The sequence below is a fragment of the Polyodon spathula genome, chromosome 20, assembly GCF_017654505.1.
Source record: "Polyodon spathula isolate WHYD16114869_AA chromosome 20, ASM1765450v1, whole genome shotgun sequence".
NCBI lineage: Eukaryota > Metazoa > Chordata > Actinopteri > Acipenseriformes > Polyodontidae > Polyodon > Polyodon spathula.
In genome coordinates, this window is record NC_054553.1 from 23,349,434 (window position 1) to 23,371,375 (window position 21,942).

Consider the following 21,942-nt stretch of genomic DNA (forward strand, 5'->3'; position numbering starts at 1 on the left):
CTTTACCTCCTCAAATACAATTCAAAGAAAATGTATTGAATACTTATTGTTATCTCGAAATATTATAGTTATATATATATATATATATATATATATATATATTATAATATATTATATATATATATATATAATATTAAAAACATTAGCCTTTGTGTGATTCTTATTGCTATATCTGTTTTTCCAAGATGACTCCGTATTTCCTGAATGTCTGGTGTCTCTGTGAATATCATCAGTTATTGTCACTTGTAACGCGCGATTCAATGCATTGCTGTAGTACAGTTGCAAACTTGGTGTGCAAAGTACAATAGGAAATGTACTGTACACGTTAACTATAGGACTATAATTTAAAATCAGATGAAGAACGAGATCTGGTGTGCATTTGTCTGAAAGATAATGAAAGGTTCTAACATTTTTTCTAAATATAAATGGTAAATTTGCACAAGAGTTTTGCTTTTCACCATTACTGTAGAAAGTAAACCACTCCAGCCACAAGGTAACTTTACCACTGTGTACATTTATTACCAGACAAAATGACATTTGTAAAAGTATGTGCTGTTTCAAGCGTGTATCTTTTTTACTGAACATCATTCTCTCTGGGGTGTATAAACAAGCAATGCTCGAGCCTCTCTGCTTTGTGTTTAGAACGCTGATGATAACTGTTATCCCTCGGACGGCAGTGTGCACCCAGCCTTGGTTTTTGTGGTAGAGAAAGATTGTGTCACCATTCTGAACAATGAGTGTGGATTTGAAGAAAAAAATATCCGAGCTATCTGTGATGTTGGAAGAAGCACTAAAGGGAAGCACACATATGGTTATATAGGTAAGATACCAAGCCAAGGACCATAGTAAAAACAATTATATCCTCCTAGTAGGTGCAAATGGTACACTGAGAAGGGTCAGCCCTTCTGTTCCTTTGATAATGTTGCAGTCTTACAAAAGTTACTGAACACCCTGCAGTGTTTACAAGACACACATTACATTACCTTTGCTGTGTCCTGCACTGTCTGTATCACAGCATTGTGTTTTAAAACAAATTGCTGATTCTCTTGACATTTATCGCACATCATGCGTCATAAATTAAGTGGGCAATACATTTCTCAACCTGTACTATGGCGCGTTCATCAAGAGAGAAATCTTCTAAGGATTGCACTGTTTCCAGATCACACTCCCTCCTGCAACAATGCTGTTTCTCTCTTCCCACAATATGCCCATCACCAGAGTTGGCAGAAGCTGGATACACTGCAATCCCGTCATGTGTAAATCAAAATATCAAAACAATCAGGGTTATATTAAAAAGCATATTGTTATGACATGGACCACACAGGATACAGTAAAGGTAAAGTTACATGTTTTTTGCAAACATTGCAGGGGCTTCTGTAACACTTTAAGGTGCCTCTGAGTTTAGATTATAAGAAACACAGGCATTTGTGAAAGTGTCTGCTCAGTTTCTTCAAAGCTTTTTATGAATAGACAGTAGCTGTTATTTAGGCTTTACCTTTGCTATTGTAAACATGATGTATTTTTCCTCACAGGTCAGAAGGGCATCGGGTTCAAATCAGTTTTTAAAGTCACTGACATCCCTGAGATTCATTCCAATGGTTTCCACATCTGCTTTGACAAGAACAGCGGCCCCATGGGATACATCCTGCCTCACTGGATTGAGAGTGAGAGGCCCCTTGAATTGGACAGCACAGAATTGCAGTCAAGCAGGTATGTGTTTGAACTGAAGCTGCAATTTGCTTACTGTTAATGTGCCTGTGTTGTTGTTGCTGCTGTGTTTTCTTATCCTGCCTTTTGTACTGTTTTTCAGGCCGGGTGTTTGTGTCGTGACTTAATGTTTTGTTAGGGTTAGGGACTATAATAGCATGGTGCCCCTAAAAATGGAAGTGATAGAAAACTGGGAGTTTATCTCTTTTCGATACTTACTGTTGCTTTGCGTTTTTGTTTAGTGTTTTCGAATTTCTTGTTTGTATTCAAATGTTTAATATTCATTAATAAAAACAAGATAATACTTACCTTGTTTATGGTTCGTAACCATAGTTTAAAATTTGTATGTATCCTAATGAAATTCTATATTTTCTTTATGGTGTGTAGCTGTTTACTATATTTTGTTATTAGCCACTTAGTTTATCTTCCCAATAGATATTTTTAACAGCTAACTTGATTGAAAATAGAATATAGACGCTTAAAATTTGAGGTCTGTTATGAATACCAGAATAGTTTACAACCACCCACCTTTAACTGTATTCTAAAACATACAATATTCCGACTTTCTATTAATGCGTTATGACTTTTTCAGTACTGTATAAGACAATAAATTAATGTAATATACTGTGGAATGTATGGAAAAGTTTCATTATAGGTTCAGTGAAATCTGTTTCGTCTTTTTTCCAAACAGCTGGACAACGAAAATCATTCTTCCTCTGCGATCAGAGAGCCACCAGACACGAAACCTGTTTCACGATGTCCACCCTTCCCTGCTCCTGTTTCTTCACCGGCTGCGCTCCATTTCCATTGTCAATCAGGTAAACCATTGAAAACCAAACCTTGCCACTGTGACTCGGGCCCAGGTCTGCAAAGTCTTGTGTGAAATTAAGTTCCCTGGTCTTGGTCTCGTTCCACATGGAAAGTGTGTTCAAATCCCAAAAGTGGCATTTCAGTTATAATATGATATTCAAACCGATGAAGTAAATGTGTTTGTTTTATTGATACGCAACTCAAATTAAAATGTATTTGTATTGTATTTTACTCTTGGAAAGAATGTTTGAAAATAACTAGTGGTACTCATGAATCCATATCTTCTGTAATGTGTGAGCCTTCTGTGACCTTTAAAAAGGTGGCACAACCCCAAGAGAAAAAGAAAATATGGAATAACAAGGTAATGAATGACCTCCTTGAGAAACATAGACCTTTTTTTTTTTTTTTGAACGTTTCCCAAATTAAATTAAAGCTGAAAGCACCAGGTCATCTATGCTGGTTTACAGAGGCAAAGGAAATGATGATTGCTTTTTAACAGATTGATAACCGGTTCTTATCGATTACCCGGAAAGATTTAAGCAACAACGTGCTGGAGGTTCATCACACAGATGGAGTGGAGCGCTGGTTGGTAGTGAAGAGAAGTCTGTCAACAAAAAAGGCAAGTAACAAATTCTTTTAAGCATGGGGAATTGCACACAATCTGCCTGATTTAGTCTAGCCTCCGAAAAATGCAAATAAAGTCTTACAAACACAAGTGGAAGTGGCATATTTCAAATATTTGGGCTTCCAGCAGTATTTACTCTTTTCCAAACCAGTTTTGTTTATTTGTTGCTATACAAGTGTTCTACTATAGCATTGTGATAACTGAAAAAAAGCTATAATAGGACCTCATTTTAACACCAGAACTGCAGTCTTATTAGTAAGCTGTAGACTTACTATTCCTGCTCCCAGAACTGGAAAGTTCATACCAATACCATTTGTTGTAGAAGACTTGACAAACCAATATGACAGTGACGTACAACCCAGCCGCGGTCACAATTAGAGCGATCAGGATTATGGCAAGTTGGATGACCATGACCCATATCAACAGTATTACAGAATTATATAGCATAATAATTAGCAATGAAATGTTTATTCACAATTTGCAGTGCTCTAGATCTGTGCATAAATGCAAGTGCGATGTATTCTGATGCTGTCAATAACTTACTAAATAGCAGTACTGAGTGTCAGGCCAGTTGGATAAGCAGTTCTCCGAGATATGTATATGCAAAAAATATAAGTGCAACATACAGGTAGTCAGATGTATGGACAGGCAGACACCCGCTCTATATCCGTAGAATCTGTCATTCAAGAACGTATGCTAAACAATGTTGCTACCATGACAATTGGATAAGCGGTTCTTCAGATATATTCACAAATATGGTGGAGATTTTAGTAAATATGAGAGCAATTTCTACAAGTTGTGTTTGGTTTTGATCAAGTCTGTGCTTATTGCTACATGTGGGGTAAATGAAGAAGTCAGTTCAGGGCTGATACTTAAGTTTCTTCTACCTAAGCTAACAGCTACACAAAGCCAGATAAAGGCAGATTTAGAGAGAAATTGCTTTCGTATCTTAGTGGGTTTTAATGTAACTTTTAAATTTACTGGTTTTGTATTGCGTATAGTGTTATTTAAATGGTCTGATTTATGGCAGTTGTATGTGTGGCATGCTGTACAAATGTATTGTGGTTTATTATGTTAGTATGACCCTTTTTAGATGTGTTCTGACAAGTGTATCTCAAACTCACTTTTTGCAAGATCACCCTGTTACAAAATGCATGATCCAGGAATAAAATACAGGTTTCTCTTATCAGAACATGACACTAGACATCAAAGGGCTGTATCGATTTATTTATATTCAGTCTGCTAATTTCCATCGATTTTCAAAGTCTTGGATGAAGTTCCCCCCCAATTGTTTTAATTTATTGCTTCAGCCTGACTTTGGCATCAAAGGGAAATGTGACTTGGATGAAAAAAGGGTTTGCTTTGAAATTGTGCTTCCTGTCATGTAATGTTTTTTTTTTTTCTTTTGCAGATTAAAGAAAATGTCGAGTCTACTCAACTGGCACTTGCCTTCAAAATGAACAATGGAGAGAATCCTCTTGGCTTGAAACTTCAACCAGAGAAACAGCCTGTCTTCGCTTTCTTACCTTTGAGAAGTTTTGGGTTCCGCTTTATCATCCAAGGTAAGAGATTTTTGAGAATATCACTGCAGTTAATTTCACCCTCTACCTCTTATCATCACATTAAAAAGACCCTGCTAGAATATAATGGCTGTCAATGGGGACAAGCTCCTGATAATATCACTGTGGTTATTATGAGACTCTGTTAATCCTGCCCTGCCCTCTGACTCTTCTCTTGCTGTTTCTGCAGCGGACTTTGACATCCCTTCATCTCGTGAAGATGTTGACCGCGATAGCCCCTGGAACCAGTGGCTTCGCTCTGAAATCGCTTCGCTCTTTCTTCATGCGATGGACACCTTCACAGTAAGGGAACAGATAGTGTGATGAGTAGCAGAGCTTGTAAAGTACAGGATGTACAGTGGTGATGTTTGTGGGTTGTTTAGCATGTGATTTGGTAGTGGCAGTACAGTAGAAGATTCTGTTTTAAAATAAAAATCGCAGCAATAAACCATACAAATTATATTTTTAACTCCCAACACCACTGTGTACTGTATAGGAATGATAACTCTACTCCAAACTGCAGACAACTAATGAGTTCTCTTACTGAAAAGTTAATTTATACAAAGAGTTCTGATAGAATGGTATGTCTGGCAAACATGATGACGATAATGGACCACTTGGATAAATCAGTCTTGGCAAATACAGTATCTTTTACCGGTTAGTGACAATTATAAAACTTTTAACAGGAACATCCAGATTTCGAGGGTCTGCAGGGCCTCTGTGAGTTCTTGCAGTTCATTCCTCTTCCAGATGAGATCTTTGATTTCTTCAAGCCCGTTGCTGGACAGATCATTCAGCTTCTTAAAGGAAAGGCCTGCTTGCCCACTAAGGAAGATCAAGGTTGGTCAAAATGAGTTCCCGGGAAATCATTTTGCATACAAATCCCGCAGCTTGCTTTTCAGTAGGGTCGTTCCAGGTCAAGTGGACCCATCTGGGGTTCTAATTCTGTCTTGTTGGAAAGCGCTTGAAATATACTTCAAGGATGTTGTTTGTCTAGGCCAGTCCCTAGAAAAATTAGGTCAAAGTTGATCGAAATAGGCATTTATATTGCCTTCAGATACTTTCACACAAAGTGGGGCATGAGTTACACAGCTCTTCTTGTGCCTGTCCAGCATGACCCTGACACTATTCTTTCAATCACTGTGGTTTCTGTGTAATTGTCATCATCAATCACTATCACCATCAACCGCAGATGGAGGAAACACCTCCCCGAATTTGGTCCACTTGATATGGAATCCTGACAAACTGCTTGAAATATGGATAGTAATATATTTTAAATGCAGTGTACAAGATCTAAACCTTTTTAGAAGTCGAGACATTTGTCTCTGGGTTTACTCCACTTAAAAACATTTTTTAAATGTATTGCACCATCAAGCCATGTTATAGACTAAAACATATAATATGCAGCCCTGTAATATTTATTACTCGCATATAATAACATGAAACTTTTTTAGTACTGCTTCTATATTCTGCGGTTTTATTTAAGTATTCACGGACACTTCTTTACCAAATAATCAAGTGTGTACAGCACATGTGTACTGGTTACATTGATAAGGGTGTTTTTGTTTTTCAGATGGCGATATAGAGTTTAAATTGCCTTCACAAATCGCTGTTTCTCAAGATGTGCTGATCCAAGAGGTGATTTGTCCAGAGCTGCTTCACAGACACCTCAACCTCTCCTACCTGAACCCTGCTGTGCAGTCGGCACTCCCCTCCTCTCTGATTTCAGCGCTAGGCGTGCACAGGCTTACAGGAAGTGACATCACCACAGTCACCTTTGCCATGGCCAAAGAGATGATTGAGGATAACGGCACATACAATGGTAATGAATATATGATATCACATTAGAAGCTAAAGCTACTGTACAAGGAGAACAATTATCAGACATCGTATTTCTATATTAAACCTTATGTGGAAATTGAATATATCTGTCAATTTCCAATTCAAAATGTTGGATTAGGAAAGTTGGTTTCTGAACTTGTAGTACAAAATGCAGTATAAAATATGAATTCATTTGAATCCCTCTTTCAGAATAATTACGAGTTAAGTGGTTTTAAATATTTTTTAGGAGTAGGACAGGGTAATAACTCTGGGCTGTATGCAGTATCCGCTGCTATTATTACTTGTTTTCCTTTTCTTCTGTTGAAGAGCTTCAGGGTTTTGCTTGTAATTTGTAACATGCACATGTTTCAAAGACAGTGCCTAATGTCTATAAATTTGAAGTTGAAGCTGCTTCCTGGTACCTATTCATTGCGGGTATTGTTCAAACTCCTGTCTCAATCAGACTATGTGATCTACAGCAGTTATATGGAGTAGTTTATCATTTTATATTTAAAGTCTGAATGAAAACCCAGAAGATTCTCAGCACAGTAATGTTGTTTGTTAAAGGTAGTAAGAGGGAAGCAAATGGATTTTAATACATTGGTTGGCACTAACGGTCAATGACAAGAAGGCATCTGTTACTGCAGTATACAGTAGTAATTGTGTTCTTTCAGAGGACTCATTGAAAAAGATTGCAAAACTGCTGGTGTGCAACTTCCGAAGCCTTGAGCAGGACTATGGAGCTGTGGACTGCATGCTGCAGGTCCTGAAATCAATCCCAATCATCCCTCTGGCCGACGGGCGAATGGTGTCTCTGAACGGCCCGGGTGTGTTCTTCCCTCTCTGCGATTCTCAGAATGCTCAAACAGGTACTTCCAGGGTTCATGCCTAATAGCTACTGATTACTTTGTTAAAGTACAGTATTGGAGAAGCCAGAGAAATTGTTTTTGGACCTTTTTTCTATTTCATGAAAGAGTAAAGGAGCCAGAATCCTATTTTATATATAATGTTCCAACCCTATTGCTCCATGGACCAGTCCTAATGGTAAACCTAACAACTCGAGACAGGTTCATGCTGTGAAAAGGCAAATTTAACAGAGGCCTGATGCCCAAATACCTGGTCATTGCAACGCTATATCTAAACAAGGGCTCTGTTGAAACCCAGTACTGGACTATGTGTGCATTTCACACATGTATCAATATTAATCTTTGTTCGGTTGCATTGTTTGGCAACAAATTACAAGTCTTGTAAAAGTGTCAGTTTTCTAGGGATGCCGAACCACTGGGATTTGCATGTTTGTTGCCCATTTTGTCTCACTTCAGTAAAACAGAAGTGCAGTCCTCCATAGAAAACAATGAGTAATGTATGTAGAGTTGTAGGTGATGCAGTGGGTTGTCTGCACTCCTTTGTACAATGGGGTAATCTTTATCTAGTTATAGTGCTGCATAACACTTTTCAAAGTAATGTGATGGGCACATGTGTCATTAATATTGTCTACTTGTACTTAATAAGTAAAGCTCATAATGACATCCTGAGTAGGAATGAAATACTGCCTTTGAAAGAGGAAATCCTAGAATGGGATTTCAACAGAGCTTGTGTTTGTATTGTTGCAGGCTGCAGTTAATAATAATGCTACATAGCTCTGACTCACTGTTTTGGCTGAAAGTTGATTTGCATCCAACTGCGTGTGGCTCGTTTCACTTGAATGTTGCAGTCCCTTTATGGTTAGTGACAGAAAAATAGATGTGCCTTTTGTAAACATCGTTAAGCCTCTCAAAGAAAAGCTGGAAGGTGTTTTTTTTTTGTTATAAACATCTTTTTTGTTAAGACTTTTAATTGTGGTGGATGTTAAGTTCATGTTCTTTTTAGCCTTGTGTAAGCCAGCTAATGTTTTTTTTTTTTTTTTCATTATTTAGCAGAACATTTATTTATACCACTTAAATCTGGAGCAGTGAGACTTGACTGATTCTTTCCCAGAACACTAACTCATGCAGTGACACTACTTTGACTTTAAATTAACTGTAGCTAACAAAATTATTCGATAAAACATATTAGTCATGCACTTTCACTACATACGTCTCAAATGTGCAGTTTTACACATCTTGTAGCAAACATTTAGGTCATTTTACCGGCTGCGAAGCATGTCAATCAATAGGGTAAGCAGCTGACTGGTTTAATTACAGGAAAGAATTGGAAGAGTGGGGAAGAGTTGTAATAAGTCACCAAAACTGGGAGTCAAGTCTTTGACATTCCAAGCTTGAGTCGAGTCACCAATTTGGCTGTAGTCATTAGTTCAAGATATCATGATTTAATCAGATTAGCAATCTATACTATACAAAAAAAATCTACAAGTACAAAATTAGGATGCACAATAATGTGGTCATACTTGCCCCACTTATGTTCACCATAAAAGTTCCCGGTTTCTGCTTTGCTTTTGTCTTTCCATTTTAGTGAATGTTATTCCTTGATCTAGATATAAGCACATTTTGCCACTGTATAAAGACCCCTTTCTCTGTGCTCAATTGGGTTGGGTGTTTAGAACATATCTAAATATTTTCTCACTTCTCAACACTGACAATCCCCATTATAGTTTTGTTTCAGATACATTAACCAAATGAAAGGAAATTTGGTGGCATTCAATTTCATGTTGAGATGTTACTTCAATGTTTTAACACATAAGAGACAAATAGAAAAATAAAGAAACTGAGGCAACATTTTATATAATTCAGTTTTATATAAGTCACAGGTAACCTAGAATCTGTACTACATATCTCTCCTGTTAGTGTAAGCTAGTGTAAGCTGAGCTATTAATGTCTTTTTCCATTACATGTCAACTAGACATTTTTAAGTAACAGATACTGTTTCACAAAAAACATAATAAAAGGTGTCTGTTGGAGTCCTAATGCCATAACAAAACATAATACTGTACCAAAAAGTGCAAAAACAAATTCATATTTTAAACTTTCTCTCTGGTCACATCTTATACTTTTATATACTGTATACATATGCATACAACTTCAAATTAAACTTTTATGTGTATATATGTGTTAAAGTATAAGACGTGACCGGAAAAAAAAAGAAAAGGTTTTAAGACTTAGTTGAAGTCTTAGCTAAGACTTTAAACAAACCTCTAGTTTCAGATCCTGAATAACACTGACCTTGGACTACCTAGTTTAGGTAAACTTCCAAATGTTTGTAGTTTTTACTAGTTTGCATTAGCTTAACAAATGTGTATTGTAAACAGTGTTTTATTCTGAATTGGATTTAAAGGGAAATTAAAAAATATCGAACATCGATTACCTACTCATTTTGCATCCTGCCAGTGCAGTTGGCTTGTTTCTCTCCCGACTGTATAATTATTAAAAGTGAACTCCACCACCTCAGGTACTTTGGACTCTACTTGTTGTTGTTGTTGTTGTTATTTTCTTTTCCTCGTGATTTTCTGTGATCAGAAATCTGTCTTTGCTTCCCGCCTACACATTTTGATTCCATGGCTCCCTGCTGCTTGTGGCGTTATGAGCACAGAACAGTGCTATAGGCTAGAAAGGGGTTTTCTATTTCCTTAGCAATGGCCTTAAACCATGGCCGGAACCTGTTTTTGTGGAAAAATGACAAGATGACTGCATGTGTTGGAGAGGGGCTGCACGTATTGAAAATGAAATAAGTTTGTTATTGATTTTATTATAAGGACAATGACTTGAGTCAGATGACTTGAGTCAAGTCCAGTCATTTTCTCCCAGTTCCCCCCCCCCCCGGCATTCGGCCAATTGTGCACCGCTACCGTCCACGGTCGGCAGTGGAATGGTCTGGACTAGAAACGGCAACGTTCAGGCTGTAGGGCACATTCTGCACTCCACGTAGAGTGCCTTTACCAGATGCGCCACTCAGGAGCCCCTACATATGCACCTTTAACCAGCTAGAAGAATTGCTTATCCTCTAGAGAATCAGAGTTTTAGAATGACTGGAAGAGACAGAAGAGCAGGGAACATTAACATTGCTTGCAACATAGCTGGGTCTTTTTTTTTTTCTTTCTCTATTGAGGTGAAGGCTTGGAGGCAGTTTATAAAGATCTAAATACAGTGAATCCTAAATTGCTTGAGTGCCTGGATCCACTGAGCAACTCCCAAGTAAAAGAGCTTCTAAAGAAACTGGATGTGCATGACCTGGAGCCGGAGAAGGTCATCCTGGAGCACATACTGCCCATCCTCAAGAACGGATACTGGAAGGTAGCTGATCTCTCAAGGCATTACAGTTCAACCTGCTTAAAACACTCCTGTTAATGTTAAATAGGGGTCAATGGGAACAAGCTCCTGATAATTTGGTTGTCATGCTCCTGTTAATTTTACTCGCATTTAGCAGTCCTACAACTCATTCCCACCCCATTTGATATCACTTTGGATAATAAAAACATTAGACTAGAAGGTTTAAATGTACGTTGTTTAATTAATGTATTGTCTGTATTTAAGATTTTGATCCAGTACAAAGAATGCCTCACTTATTTTTTTTCAAAACGGAAAACCAAAAACAATCAATTTGTTATGGTGTATCTTTTTAAAGTTGAACTCCCTCCACATAAATACAGATGTCTTATTCCTGTTTTTGTTCTCATAGCTTTCAAAGCTTTAATTTGAACAAGCAAAAAAGCAAAGTGTTGTTCACCTTTTCATCGTGCTCGTGCGATTTATTATACTAAATAGAGTGGCGTTTTAGTTAAATTATTAACCACTCCTGTACGAGAAATACAACCAAGGTTGCTTTTGGTTATACCTTTTAATAGCATAAGCTAAATATGTATATACAATTCACAAGCTTTCAAAACCACAAATGTCTCTTTTTCATGCAAGAAACTAAGGTGTAATCCATACAACACCCTTATTATGAGGGACTTCATCTTTTAAACAGAATAAAAAATAGCATGTTTAATTAAAACAAGTTAGTATATTTATGCTTTGAATACTAGAGGAACTGAAAGGTATTTCTTACCTGGCTTTGAGTGTCTTCCAACACTTCTAATAGTAGAGGTGTAACAGATAAAAGTTAATTCAAGGAGTAGGTTATTTTTGTATTTGAATGATGGTGGTATAAAGATCCTCCAGTGTTCACAATGGACTCTATTGTGTTTTGTTTATCATACATAAGCATGCTCACAAACAATAACTACATTATTATTTTTTTCAGGAAAAGCCAAAAGACATTGTGATCAGCTATGTGGTGTTCATTAAACAGCATTCTAACACTCAGGGCCTCTCAAAACTGAAGGATTTCTTTCCAGTTCTCACAAACAAAGGCTTTGTCTGTCCGCATGAGCGCAAGGTCCAGTTTTCAAAGGAGTATGGGAACATCGACCTGTCATCAAAACTCCCAGGTAACTAAGGAGACCATTGATTTTCTGGCCTACCAAAATAAAAACTTCAACTGGCCTGTGATGCTGGGGGCTGTGATATTTGCTGCCTGTTTATATTAGAACCGCAATTGAGAAGACCTCTGGAGGTGGTTTTGAGTCTGGTTGTCAAATGCAGTTAGAAACTTGCTGTAGTATGGTGTAAACCAGTTTAAATCAGTAGTTTAAACTGCATAGCTTGACGCTCGCTTAGTAAATATATCAGTCTTAGTCCAGATGGGGTTTTCCCTCAGGGGTGATTTTATAGATCCACTTTAACATTGCTACATTACTTAATATAAATACTGTGCAATGATAAATCAGATCTCTTTATTTTTAGGTTTAAGATCCACCATTGTCTGGATCATTAAAATAGCCCCCTTTGGTGAAACAGAACCCTTGTGTACCAGCAGCAGTACAGTGTAGTAAAGCTGTGCTTCCCCGTTATTGTTTCAGGAGTTGACTGGGTGTTGCTGCACCCCTGCTATTTAAGAGCAGATGCAGATGTGAGTGGCTGGAGGGAACTCTTCAGTGTCCTAGGAGTGCAGGACTTGCTGATCTTCAAAAAGGAGAAACGATCCATTACGAAAAAGGAACTGGTAAGCCACCTGGCCCTCCTCTCTCTCTTATTACACTCATAGTTGCCTGAAACTGCTTTTTATACGTGTAACCTTCTCTGTTTAGATTACAACTAATAAACGTTTCAGAAATCCGCAATCTAAAACCAGCACCTCTATCGTAAGCCTGTACCATTTATTTCCGGTTTGTTTTGCTCACATACTGACTCCATGACTTTCTGCTCCATTATTAAACAGTATTTGCAGTCCTTTTTACCTATAGATGTGCAGAATGTCAGAAGGCTGAACGCTTTGTACTCCACCACAGGAACCACCTGTGTGAAAATAACCCATCTTCAAGTATCTGATTTAAATTCTCTGCCTGTCTGGGAAACTATTATGTTCTTCTCAGTATATGTGAGGTATTGTTTAATACCCAATTGTAACTTTGCTATTTACTTACCAGCGGGTACAAAATGTAAATGTGGCAGCTTTAATTGTGGAAGTTAAAGTTTTAGCCAGTTTTATGATTGCAGTGATAAAGCCCATATTTCCAGTTCAAGGTAACACTAAAGGTCCAACTGTGATGAAATCTGATACATTGCCTTAATGAAGGCAATATATCTTCAGGACTGCTTGTCCAGATTTGATAAGAGGCAATTGTTAGAATTAGACATTTTACATACTGCGAATGTAGCACACACTGTTTTACTTTAATGATTAGCTGAGCTCTTGATGGCTATATAATTTGATTAAAGCATGCTTGTGCATTTCTGATGACATCCTATTCTGCATGCTGTGGTTCTAGGACACGTTGACCTACATTTTCACGATTCTGACACGTGTAATGTGCTTTTCATATAGGGCTACAGTATGTGTTGCACAGAGAACAGGTTTGTAAATAAAATAGAAATATCTGCAGTAGCAAGGCAGCACATAGTGCACTGTGCATGACAGATTCACGGGGTCCATTGTTGAGTCTTGTTCATGATGAGCAAGAAAGTAAATCTAACAGGCTTTGATAAAGGGATGCTGTTAGGCGTTCATGTGGCATTTATATTCAGGCTTGCACAAATTACTGATATTTCACAAGGAACTGAAAAGACTGTGGTCCATTTGGGAGATGTCCACCTCGTGTTCCCTAAATAGTTATTCGATCCTATGTTGTATATTCTAATATTTGTTGAAATTTTGAAAGAATATTCTGACATGAAAAAACCTATGTTAGCCTCAGAATTACAATGTAACCATCACTCTACACCTCATTGACAGTGTTATTGTGTGTGTGTGTGTGTGTGTGTGTGTGTGTGTGTATGTGTGTGTGTGTGTGTGTATGAGTGAGGCGCTGTATATTGTTAGCAGTAGTGTAGATTGGAATTCCCCAGCCTCAATTGACTAATGAGTGCGGGACTGCCTGACTGGCTGCTTGCCTACAGGTCTACCTTGTTTGCTGGAGGAGAGTTACCAAAGGGACTGGCGTTTACCTCTGATCCCCATAGTGCTTGCAGTATAGGAGACAGGCACTGCAGTGTATTGGCCTTCTGAAACTCTCTACAAAATAATAATGAACTTCCACACCTGCAGCAATAATTAGACCAAATCTGCCTAATCCTGAATTCGCTGGCTGTTTCCAAGACTTCAGTAACTGTTACTTCAAACCAGTTATCAAAAGCTTCTGGTACCTTCTGTGAAATTGGGCTGTTCCTCAGCTGACATTGTGATCCAAATGGCATGCTCGAGATGTATCCTGTGTTATACATCGTTCAGGGGCATTTAGGCAGCAACAACACAAGCTACTGACAACCAAACAAGCAAGATGGGCCGAATGGCCTCCTCTCGTTTTGTAACCTTTCTTATGTTATGCAGTTGCACTGCTAAACGTGTAATTACGGCCATGTAGTTATAGTACAGGTGAAACTTCACAATTCAATCGGACGCACTTTACTATATGCTGGACTAGCCGTCACTGAGCTCACATAAGAGGTCCTTTCTTAAAACCGCACCGATAGAAGGAACAGCAAACTTTAATATCCAAAACGTCTCATACGTGAAAAAATTAAGCAGCGTCACCTGGTAACCTCGGGAATGGTTATGCTTGGCCAGAATTTGGCTTGTGTTTTCTAATGCTAGTCGAGAGTAAATATTCCCTCGGCAACCAGGCACCGTTAATTGATTATTCCATTAACATGCTGTGCTGTTTAATCGCTGCTTTATCCATTTGCAAGTCAGTTTCAGCTGGAGACTGGTTGCTGTAGTAGGGTCATACATTGCTGTGCTTATTATCCTCTGCTGATATACTATGTCATGCATATAGGTATCGCAGGAATGGCTAGGCATCCCCCAAGAACAATTTAAACACCTTGCAAATCCTTTACAACCATAGCTGGTTATGTACTTACACAAAATAATAGAGAAAGCGTGTGGTTAGGAAACATGAGAATCTGAGAGACCGGCAAATAAACAAGCAACACGTTTCAAATTGAGGCTTGTTATAACTGTATACTTCAATTAGATTTATTACAATGTTTCCAGCTCATTCCTCAAAACTAATACAGGTTAAAGCAGATTCAGTGTATATTTGAAGCCACGTTCTATAATCTGATTATGGCTGAAATCTTTGCAACTGTATAGAAAATATTCATCTTAATTTTTTTTCTTTAGCTTTTGAGATTTTGCCATTTAAAACAATTTGTATGGCTGGACAGCACAATGAAACTTTTCTGTTCTGAAAAACTGTAAGGGGTTTTAATTTTGCCTCAGCAGGGCTCATGGGAGAATCACTTTTAAAACTGGAATGAAAACTGGAATTAGTGTTTCGGAAGAGGCACAATGCATTAAGCAGCTGATGCTTTTGTCTAAGTCCTGCTATTTTACTCGCTCCACCTCCCCCCCCCCCCCCTTCTGCTGATAATTCAGTGCTGTGTCGCATCTGTGACCGATTAGGGCAGTTCGGAGGGCTGCTTGAGACAAACCCAGCTTGTATTTCACTCCGAGGATGTGCCAACAAGATAATCGTGGCTGGGATGTGCAGTGAAGGTTTATTAAATTAATTATGAGACGCAGATAATTCTTCATGCTTTTTTTGTATTTTTGCACACATCACAGAAAAAAGGGCTAAATATGACCTTTGATTTATGGCATTTTTCTTGTTTTTTTACACTGTTAAGAAAAGGTACATCTTACCTTGGGTATAGATGCCATCCCTTCGCTTTTTGGATCTCTCGTCAGAACTGAACAAGATCTTGTCATAATAAGAGACATCCTACACAACGTATTACTTTGTTATAGATTTGTAATTAACTGCTGTGCATGTGGTTGTGGCAGGGCAGAAGCGCTGCACGTGTAAATAATGTGCAAACATGTGAGTGTGTTAGATATGGCAGGGCTGGAAATTAAAATTCCATCCCTGGCAGTCTTGGGTGTGTTTGTGGTGGTTGGCAGGGATAGGGTTAATTCCCATTCCTGCCAAATGCATGCATAATGTATCCAGGTGTTGACGCAGTGACTGAGTTTATCGTGACAGATGTTTTATATTGTTCGCCAAAATATACATGTCTAGTTATCTTTGATTTGATTCTGTTTTAGGCTTCTAGTCCATGGGCACGCGATCATGAATTCTGGCAAAAGACCACAGACGATGTTTATGTGATCGAAGACTGTGAATGCGAGGAGTTTCATTCCCTCGTTACAGCGGACCGTCTTTCAGAAAAAGAGAAACTTGGACAAAGAGAAGAGCTTTTAAGTTTGCTCGATAAAAACTGGGATACTGGGTAAGCAAATAGTTAGGGTTTGAAGTTTTCAAGTTTCATTTTTGATCACATGAGAAAAAGCTGTTAATTACAAAAAATGTCACTTGTTTTTACCATCATATCTTGGCTGAGCTTGATTATGTTTCTCAATTTTTATTTCAAACAGACGTGGCAAATTACGTTAATTGCTCATTGCTGATCCTAATTGCTTTTCATTCTTGCAGTCGCCTAGTTTATCAGTGTGCTTTTGTTATTTTCACACATTTTACAGAGTTATCCTGACAAATTTTCCTATCAGCATAAAATAACCAGTACAGAGTGTACACAGATGGCAAGTGCATTATTTAAAATTGGATTGATTTTGTAGCAAAAAAAAATATGTTAAACCCAGTCTTTAATTAGTAGTTTTCTCTTTTACTAGGAGGCAGAGACAGCTTAACAACAGCTAATTAACATGTATAGGGAGAATTGGAAAATAAAAACCGAAAAATTCAAGCCCCAATAATAGTCAAATATACTTTGAAAAAAAATATTTGGGAGGGGATACAAAATAAGGTACAGTAAAACAAAAACTGAAAAATGAAGACACAGGCTCACCTATGCGATGCATAACTGTATACAATGTAGGGTGATTGGCTGGGGCTAATTCACCTCATTTTATTTCGGCGATCCCTATTGGTCAAGTGGCAGACGCTAGCCAGACGGAGCCTTGACTCCAGGTTCAGTGACTTGCCAACGCCAGCTGCTAAGGTTCAGCAGATGAAAAGCATGGGTTTTCTTGACAATCCTCCTGAGCAGTAAGTGCATTGTTACGTGGAGGTGGCATTCAAACTGGGTTTAAAAAGGGGGCAATATAATTAATCAACAAAGGGGCTCATCTGGTAAAGGCACGACGGCGGAGTGTGCAGGGCGAGTCCTACAGTCCAGGTTAGTGTATTGGCTGTGCAAAGTCATTTGTCTTTGGTGGGGATTCCAGATGAAGCGTCACATTTGACTCTGTTGCTCCTGCAGGTTAGATAGGTAGGGAAAATCATCTGGGACTGTTTCTCCTCGCCACATTACAGTTGACCCTACTGGCCATGCGACTAGTTAGCTCAAGCAGACACCTGCAAGGCAGCTCTTTGTCCTCCAGGCAACCGCTCTCCACCTCCTGGCTGTAAAGAGGCAGTTAGCTTGGTCTTGGGTTTGGGGGACGCCCACAGTTTTCCTGAGCTGTTGTGGGGAATTGCTGAAGTGAGGAAACATAATCAGAAAAACAGGGGTAATATTATTGGCCACTCATTATAAATTAAATATATATATATATATATATTATATATATATATATATATATATATATATATATATATATATATATATATATATATATATATATAATGAAAGCAACTGAAACATGCTATTATGTTGTGTTTGTCTTCCAGTGACAGATATTCTCAGTACCAAAGCGCTCAAGTATTTGACAGCCAAGGACGGAAGTTGAGAGACACCAAGTCATCTTTTGCCTTGTACCTCACAACATCGCCATGGGTGCCAGCTTACAAAATGGAGGCTGCAAACATCAGGCCTACAGTGGAGTTCCTGTGCCCCAACAATGTGTTCCTGAAATCTTCTGAACTTTACAAGTTGTTAGGAGATCATGTCAGCTATGTCTCAATCCAACTAAACCCAAGTGAATTTTGTGGTTCTATCGGTAAGTAATATTACAGGATGCTTGCTGGTACACTACAAACCACCAAGTGAATGTTAACCTGTCTCTCAGCAACACTCTGCCCCTAGTGGACTCTCTGATAATTCATACCTGTACCAAGTTGCTCCTTTAAGTAAATATTTTACAAATTCTATGCTGTGACCTCTAAGCCTGTCTTGTATTCTAGAATATCAATTTGTCTTTTCAGGCATCAAGTCTTCCATTTCTGTGGAAGAAGTTATCACTCTCTTCAAGTCTTGGTGCTCTAAAAACACAGAAGGGAATCCTGGAGAACTTGAAGGAGCTGATTTTGTAACCACTGTAGATCACATTTATAATGTGTATCTGTACCTCTATGAGAACTGCAACCCCCAGCAACTGAAAACGTTTTTCCAGCAAACGCCAGCTGTGTTTGTGGAGTATGAAAGGTATTTGAAAAGCAGGTTTTATTAAAACAATTTCCTACATTATTTCTAATAGTCTACTTGAGGGTAATTTTTTACTGTATTTTGTTATCCGGTAATTTTAAGTTGACCCAGGAAGTGCAAATGCAAACAGATAACCTGATAATAAGGCATAATTAGTACCAGGTACCACAAAAGATACGCACATTACAGCCTAGTTTTCCTATTAGTTATAGTTATTAGTTATATAGTTATTAGTGAACCAAAAATTGGCAAACACTCTTGTAATTGTCTTAATACCACTCATTTCACAAAAGGATGTAGTCAACAGTTGTAAAAAGGGAAAAACTGACTTTGGTGAGACTATATCTCTGCTTTTCTTTGACATTGTTTTCAATATCGAGTGCTTTCCTTCATGGATCCTTTTGAAGTGCTGTGAACCAGACACGTAACACTGAAATTTCTGCTGTAATAGCACTGAAAAAAATGTCCATTTAAAAAAAATCGAATTCACTTTTACCACATGTGTAAGTCTTCCATGTAGGAAAATGTGATACAGGTTTGCAGTATTGAAATACTTAATATAATAAAACTAACAATGTATTCATTAATCTTCTGCTGCTGTTATTGGCAGTTTTAGTAACATTGCATTGGCTCAAACCTGTCAACCCGCTGTGTTGATAGAATAATTGTGAATTAAACTTCACTTCATTTTACAGGAAGGAAGAATTTACCTCTGGCAGATTCTACTTCATGAAAGAAGTGTGCTGGACTGACCCGACAAGAATGTTCCAGAGGTACAGGGACCTGGTCAGGAAGGCTGAAGTATCGGTACAAGAGCCTCTTGTTCTTGCTCCATTCTACAAACAGTTGAATGGCATGAATGATTTGTTCTTAAAGGTGAGTTTCCCTATTAGAGAGCCATTACCAAGCTATCAGTTCAAGTACATGTATCACGGGGTATGGCTTCAACAAAAAAACAGAACTGATGTTTCATGAGGCCGAGCAGTATTACAGTTCTTGTCAGAAAACCTTGTTGACGCCAAATCAAAGCCTTATTTTGTCTTTGTTTTAAAAGGACATTGCGTTACCTAGCAACACAATCCATGGTTTGAAACAGACACTTCAAGATGGCGGTCACACTTGTTATACAATAGCATGTTTTGTACACCAGCTGTTACATTTATACATTTTCTGTTTTTGTAATGTTTTTAAACTCTACTTTCTCATTTAATTGCAGACTTTAAACATTGAATATATTCCCTCTATGAAGCAGTATGTAGACCTTCTCGAATTGGTTTGCAATGAGTGGTCTTTGCCCACCAGCGAACTTCTACAGGATGTTTCTGTCATTTATGCAATATTAGGTAAGTTACTTGTTGAAGGCAGGGTCTATTACACAAGCTGCTTCCTGTGTGTTAGCTTGTCATGTTCATTGTTAGGGTCCTTAAAAACTAGGAACCCTTATGCGGTGTGTGTCTGTCACTCTCTGTATGGTGAACAGAATAACTATGTTGATTTTTGCACAAGTCTTATCGCACAATCAAAGCCTCCTCTGGACATTTCAGATTGCATTTGGCTATAACCCGATATATTCTTAATTTTATACAAATATTTGTAACTTTTTTAGGTCATGTGCAATTATTATGTGATTGTGAGGACCCTCTGTATTTGTGGTCACTGGTTATATGCTTTAAAGAGAGAGGTTGTTTACAGTGGCTCACTGTATTCACCCCCCTTGGACTTTTCCACATTTTATTTTGTTACAACAGGAATCAAAATGGATTTAATTAGGAGTTTTTGCCACTGAAACACAAAGTCCATTATGTCAAAGTGAAAAATAAAATCTACAAATTGTTCTAAATTAATTACAAATATGCAATCAATTATTTTCTGTTTTATAAGTATTCACCCCCTTTGCTATGACACACCTAAATAAGCTTTGGTGCAATCAATTGTCTTGTGTCAAGAGTCCACCTGTGTGCAATTAAGGTATTTCACATGATTTTGGGTTAACACCTGTCTCTGGGATGTCCCACAGTTGGTTAGTACATTTCCTAGCAAGAACTACATTATGAAGACGAAGGAACATTCAAAGCAAATCCGGAATAAGGTTCTTCAAAAACAGCAATCAGGGGTAGGAATACAGTTACAGTCTTCCACAGCTGAGCTGGGAGACACTCTGCATACTGCAACAATAGCCCGGGTGCTTCACAAAACTGGCCTTTATAGGAGAGATGAAAAAAGCCATTGTTGAAAAAAACACATCAAATCTCAGCTAGAAGGCATGTGGGAGACTCTGAGACCGTGCAAAAAGATTCTATGGTCTGATGAGACCTTAATAGAGCTTTTCGGCCTATACGATAAGCGCTATGTTTGGCGCAAGTCTAACACCGCACATCATCCTGAGAACACCATCCCTACCTTGAAGCATGGTGGTGGAAGCATCATGCTATGGGGATGCTTCTCTGCGTCAGGGCCTGGAAAGCTTGTGAAGATAGAGGGCAAAATGGATGCAGCAAAGTACAGAGAAATCCTGGAGGAAAACGTGCTGAAGTCTGCAAGAGACCTGGGACTTGGGAGAAGATTCATCTTCCAGCAGGACAGTGACTCCAAACATACAGCTAAAGCCACACTGGAGTGGCTTAAAAACAAAAAGGTCAATGTCCTGGAGTGGCCCAGTCAAAGCCCGGACCTCAATCCAATTGAGAATATGTAGAAAGAGTTGAAAATTGCTGTTCACCAAAGGTCCATTGCTCCAGACCTTGAGCAATTTTGCAAAGAAGAATGGGCAAAAATTGCAGTGTCCAGATGTGCAATTGCTGCCAAAGGTGTCTCTACCAAATATTGACACAAGGGGGTGAATACTTATGCAATCAATTATTTTCTGTTTTGTATTTGTAATTAATTTAGAACAATTTGTAGATTTTATTTTTCACTTTGACATTATGGACTTTTTTTGTGTTAATCAGTGGCAAAAACTCCTAATTTTTAAATCTATTTTGATTCCATTTTGTAAAACAATAAAATGTGGAAAAGTCCAAGGGGGGTGAATACTTTGAGAGCCACTGTATGCAGTGTGCATGCATTGGGAAAGCGCTGTATTTTCAATTGCTTGTATAGTATATGTGTTACGTATGTATTTCTGAAGTATGTAAGAAAATTGTATTTGGCAGTAATTGGAATATCTGAACAACGGTTGGCATTGTTTTCTAAAATGATTTTGGTTGATATTTCTTCCAGCTGTGAAGTGCACAATCCCAGGTGAACATGAAATTGAGGATCAGTTGGACCACAACTATTGCAAATCATTGAAAGGTCAGAAACCTGAATTTCATTTCTGTGCAAATCCATTTCTCTTCAGTACAAACTGGTTTTCATCTCACTCAGCTCCACTCTGATCTCTTATGGAGCGGAGATCAGTTTTTACCCTCTATGATCTTCTATTATTCTTATTTAACTAATGTAGTTAAATAAGAATTCAACAGTTTACCTCAAAGTGATGTCATTTCCCTCTGATACAGAGGAATATCACATCTATTTCACGGTGCTTTTATGTTATTATATACTTTTTAATACAAGGAAAATATACAAATATGTTGAAATATATGCATGTATCTCAAATACTACAAAATTACCTACC

General features: G+C 38.1%; 1 protein-coding gene across 4 annotated transcripts in view; it reads left to right on the plus strand.

Annotated features, from left to right (window-relative positions):
- LOC121295502 (protein NO VEIN-like) overlaps positions 1-21,942 on the plus strand; it is a 61,816-nt gene that overhangs the window by 23,400 nt on the left and 16,474 nt on the right. For 3 of the 4 annotated variants that reach the window (XM_041220192.1, XM_041220194.1, XM_041220191.1), the window contains 18 exons: positions 643-820; positions 1,533-1,710; positions 2,399-2,525; positions 3,017-3,136; positions 4,554-4,704; positions 4,892-5,004; positions 5,388-5,541; positions 6,275-6,523; positions 7,197-7,391; positions 10,564-10,748; positions 11,701-11,887; positions 12,359-12,501; positions 16,045-16,229; positions 17,630-17,898; positions 18,104-18,323; positions 19,019-19,199; positions 19,540-19,666; positions 21,543-21,617. In XM_041220192.1, coding sequence (XP_041076126.1) covers positions 643-820; positions 1,533-1,710; positions 2,399-2,525; positions 3,017-3,136; positions 4,554-4,704; positions 4,892-5,004; positions 5,388-5,541; positions 6,275-6,523; positions 7,197-7,391; positions 10,564-10,748; positions 11,701-11,887; positions 12,359-12,501; positions 16,045-16,229; positions 17,630-17,898; positions 18,104-18,323; positions 19,019-19,199; positions 19,540-19,666; positions 21,543-21,617 — 3,037 coding nt within the window. The remainder of the gene's footprint in view (positions 1-642; positions 821-1,532; positions 1,711-2,398; positions 2,526-3,016; positions 3,137-4,553; positions 4,705-4,891; positions 5,005-5,387; positions 5,542-6,274; positions 6,524-7,196; positions 7,392-10,563; positions 10,749-11,700; positions 11,888-12,358; positions 12,502-16,044; positions 16,230-17,629; positions 17,899-18,103; positions 18,324-19,018; positions 19,200-19,539; positions 19,667-21,542; positions 21,618-21,942) is intronic. The other variant, XM_041220193.1, reaches the window with a different exon arrangement.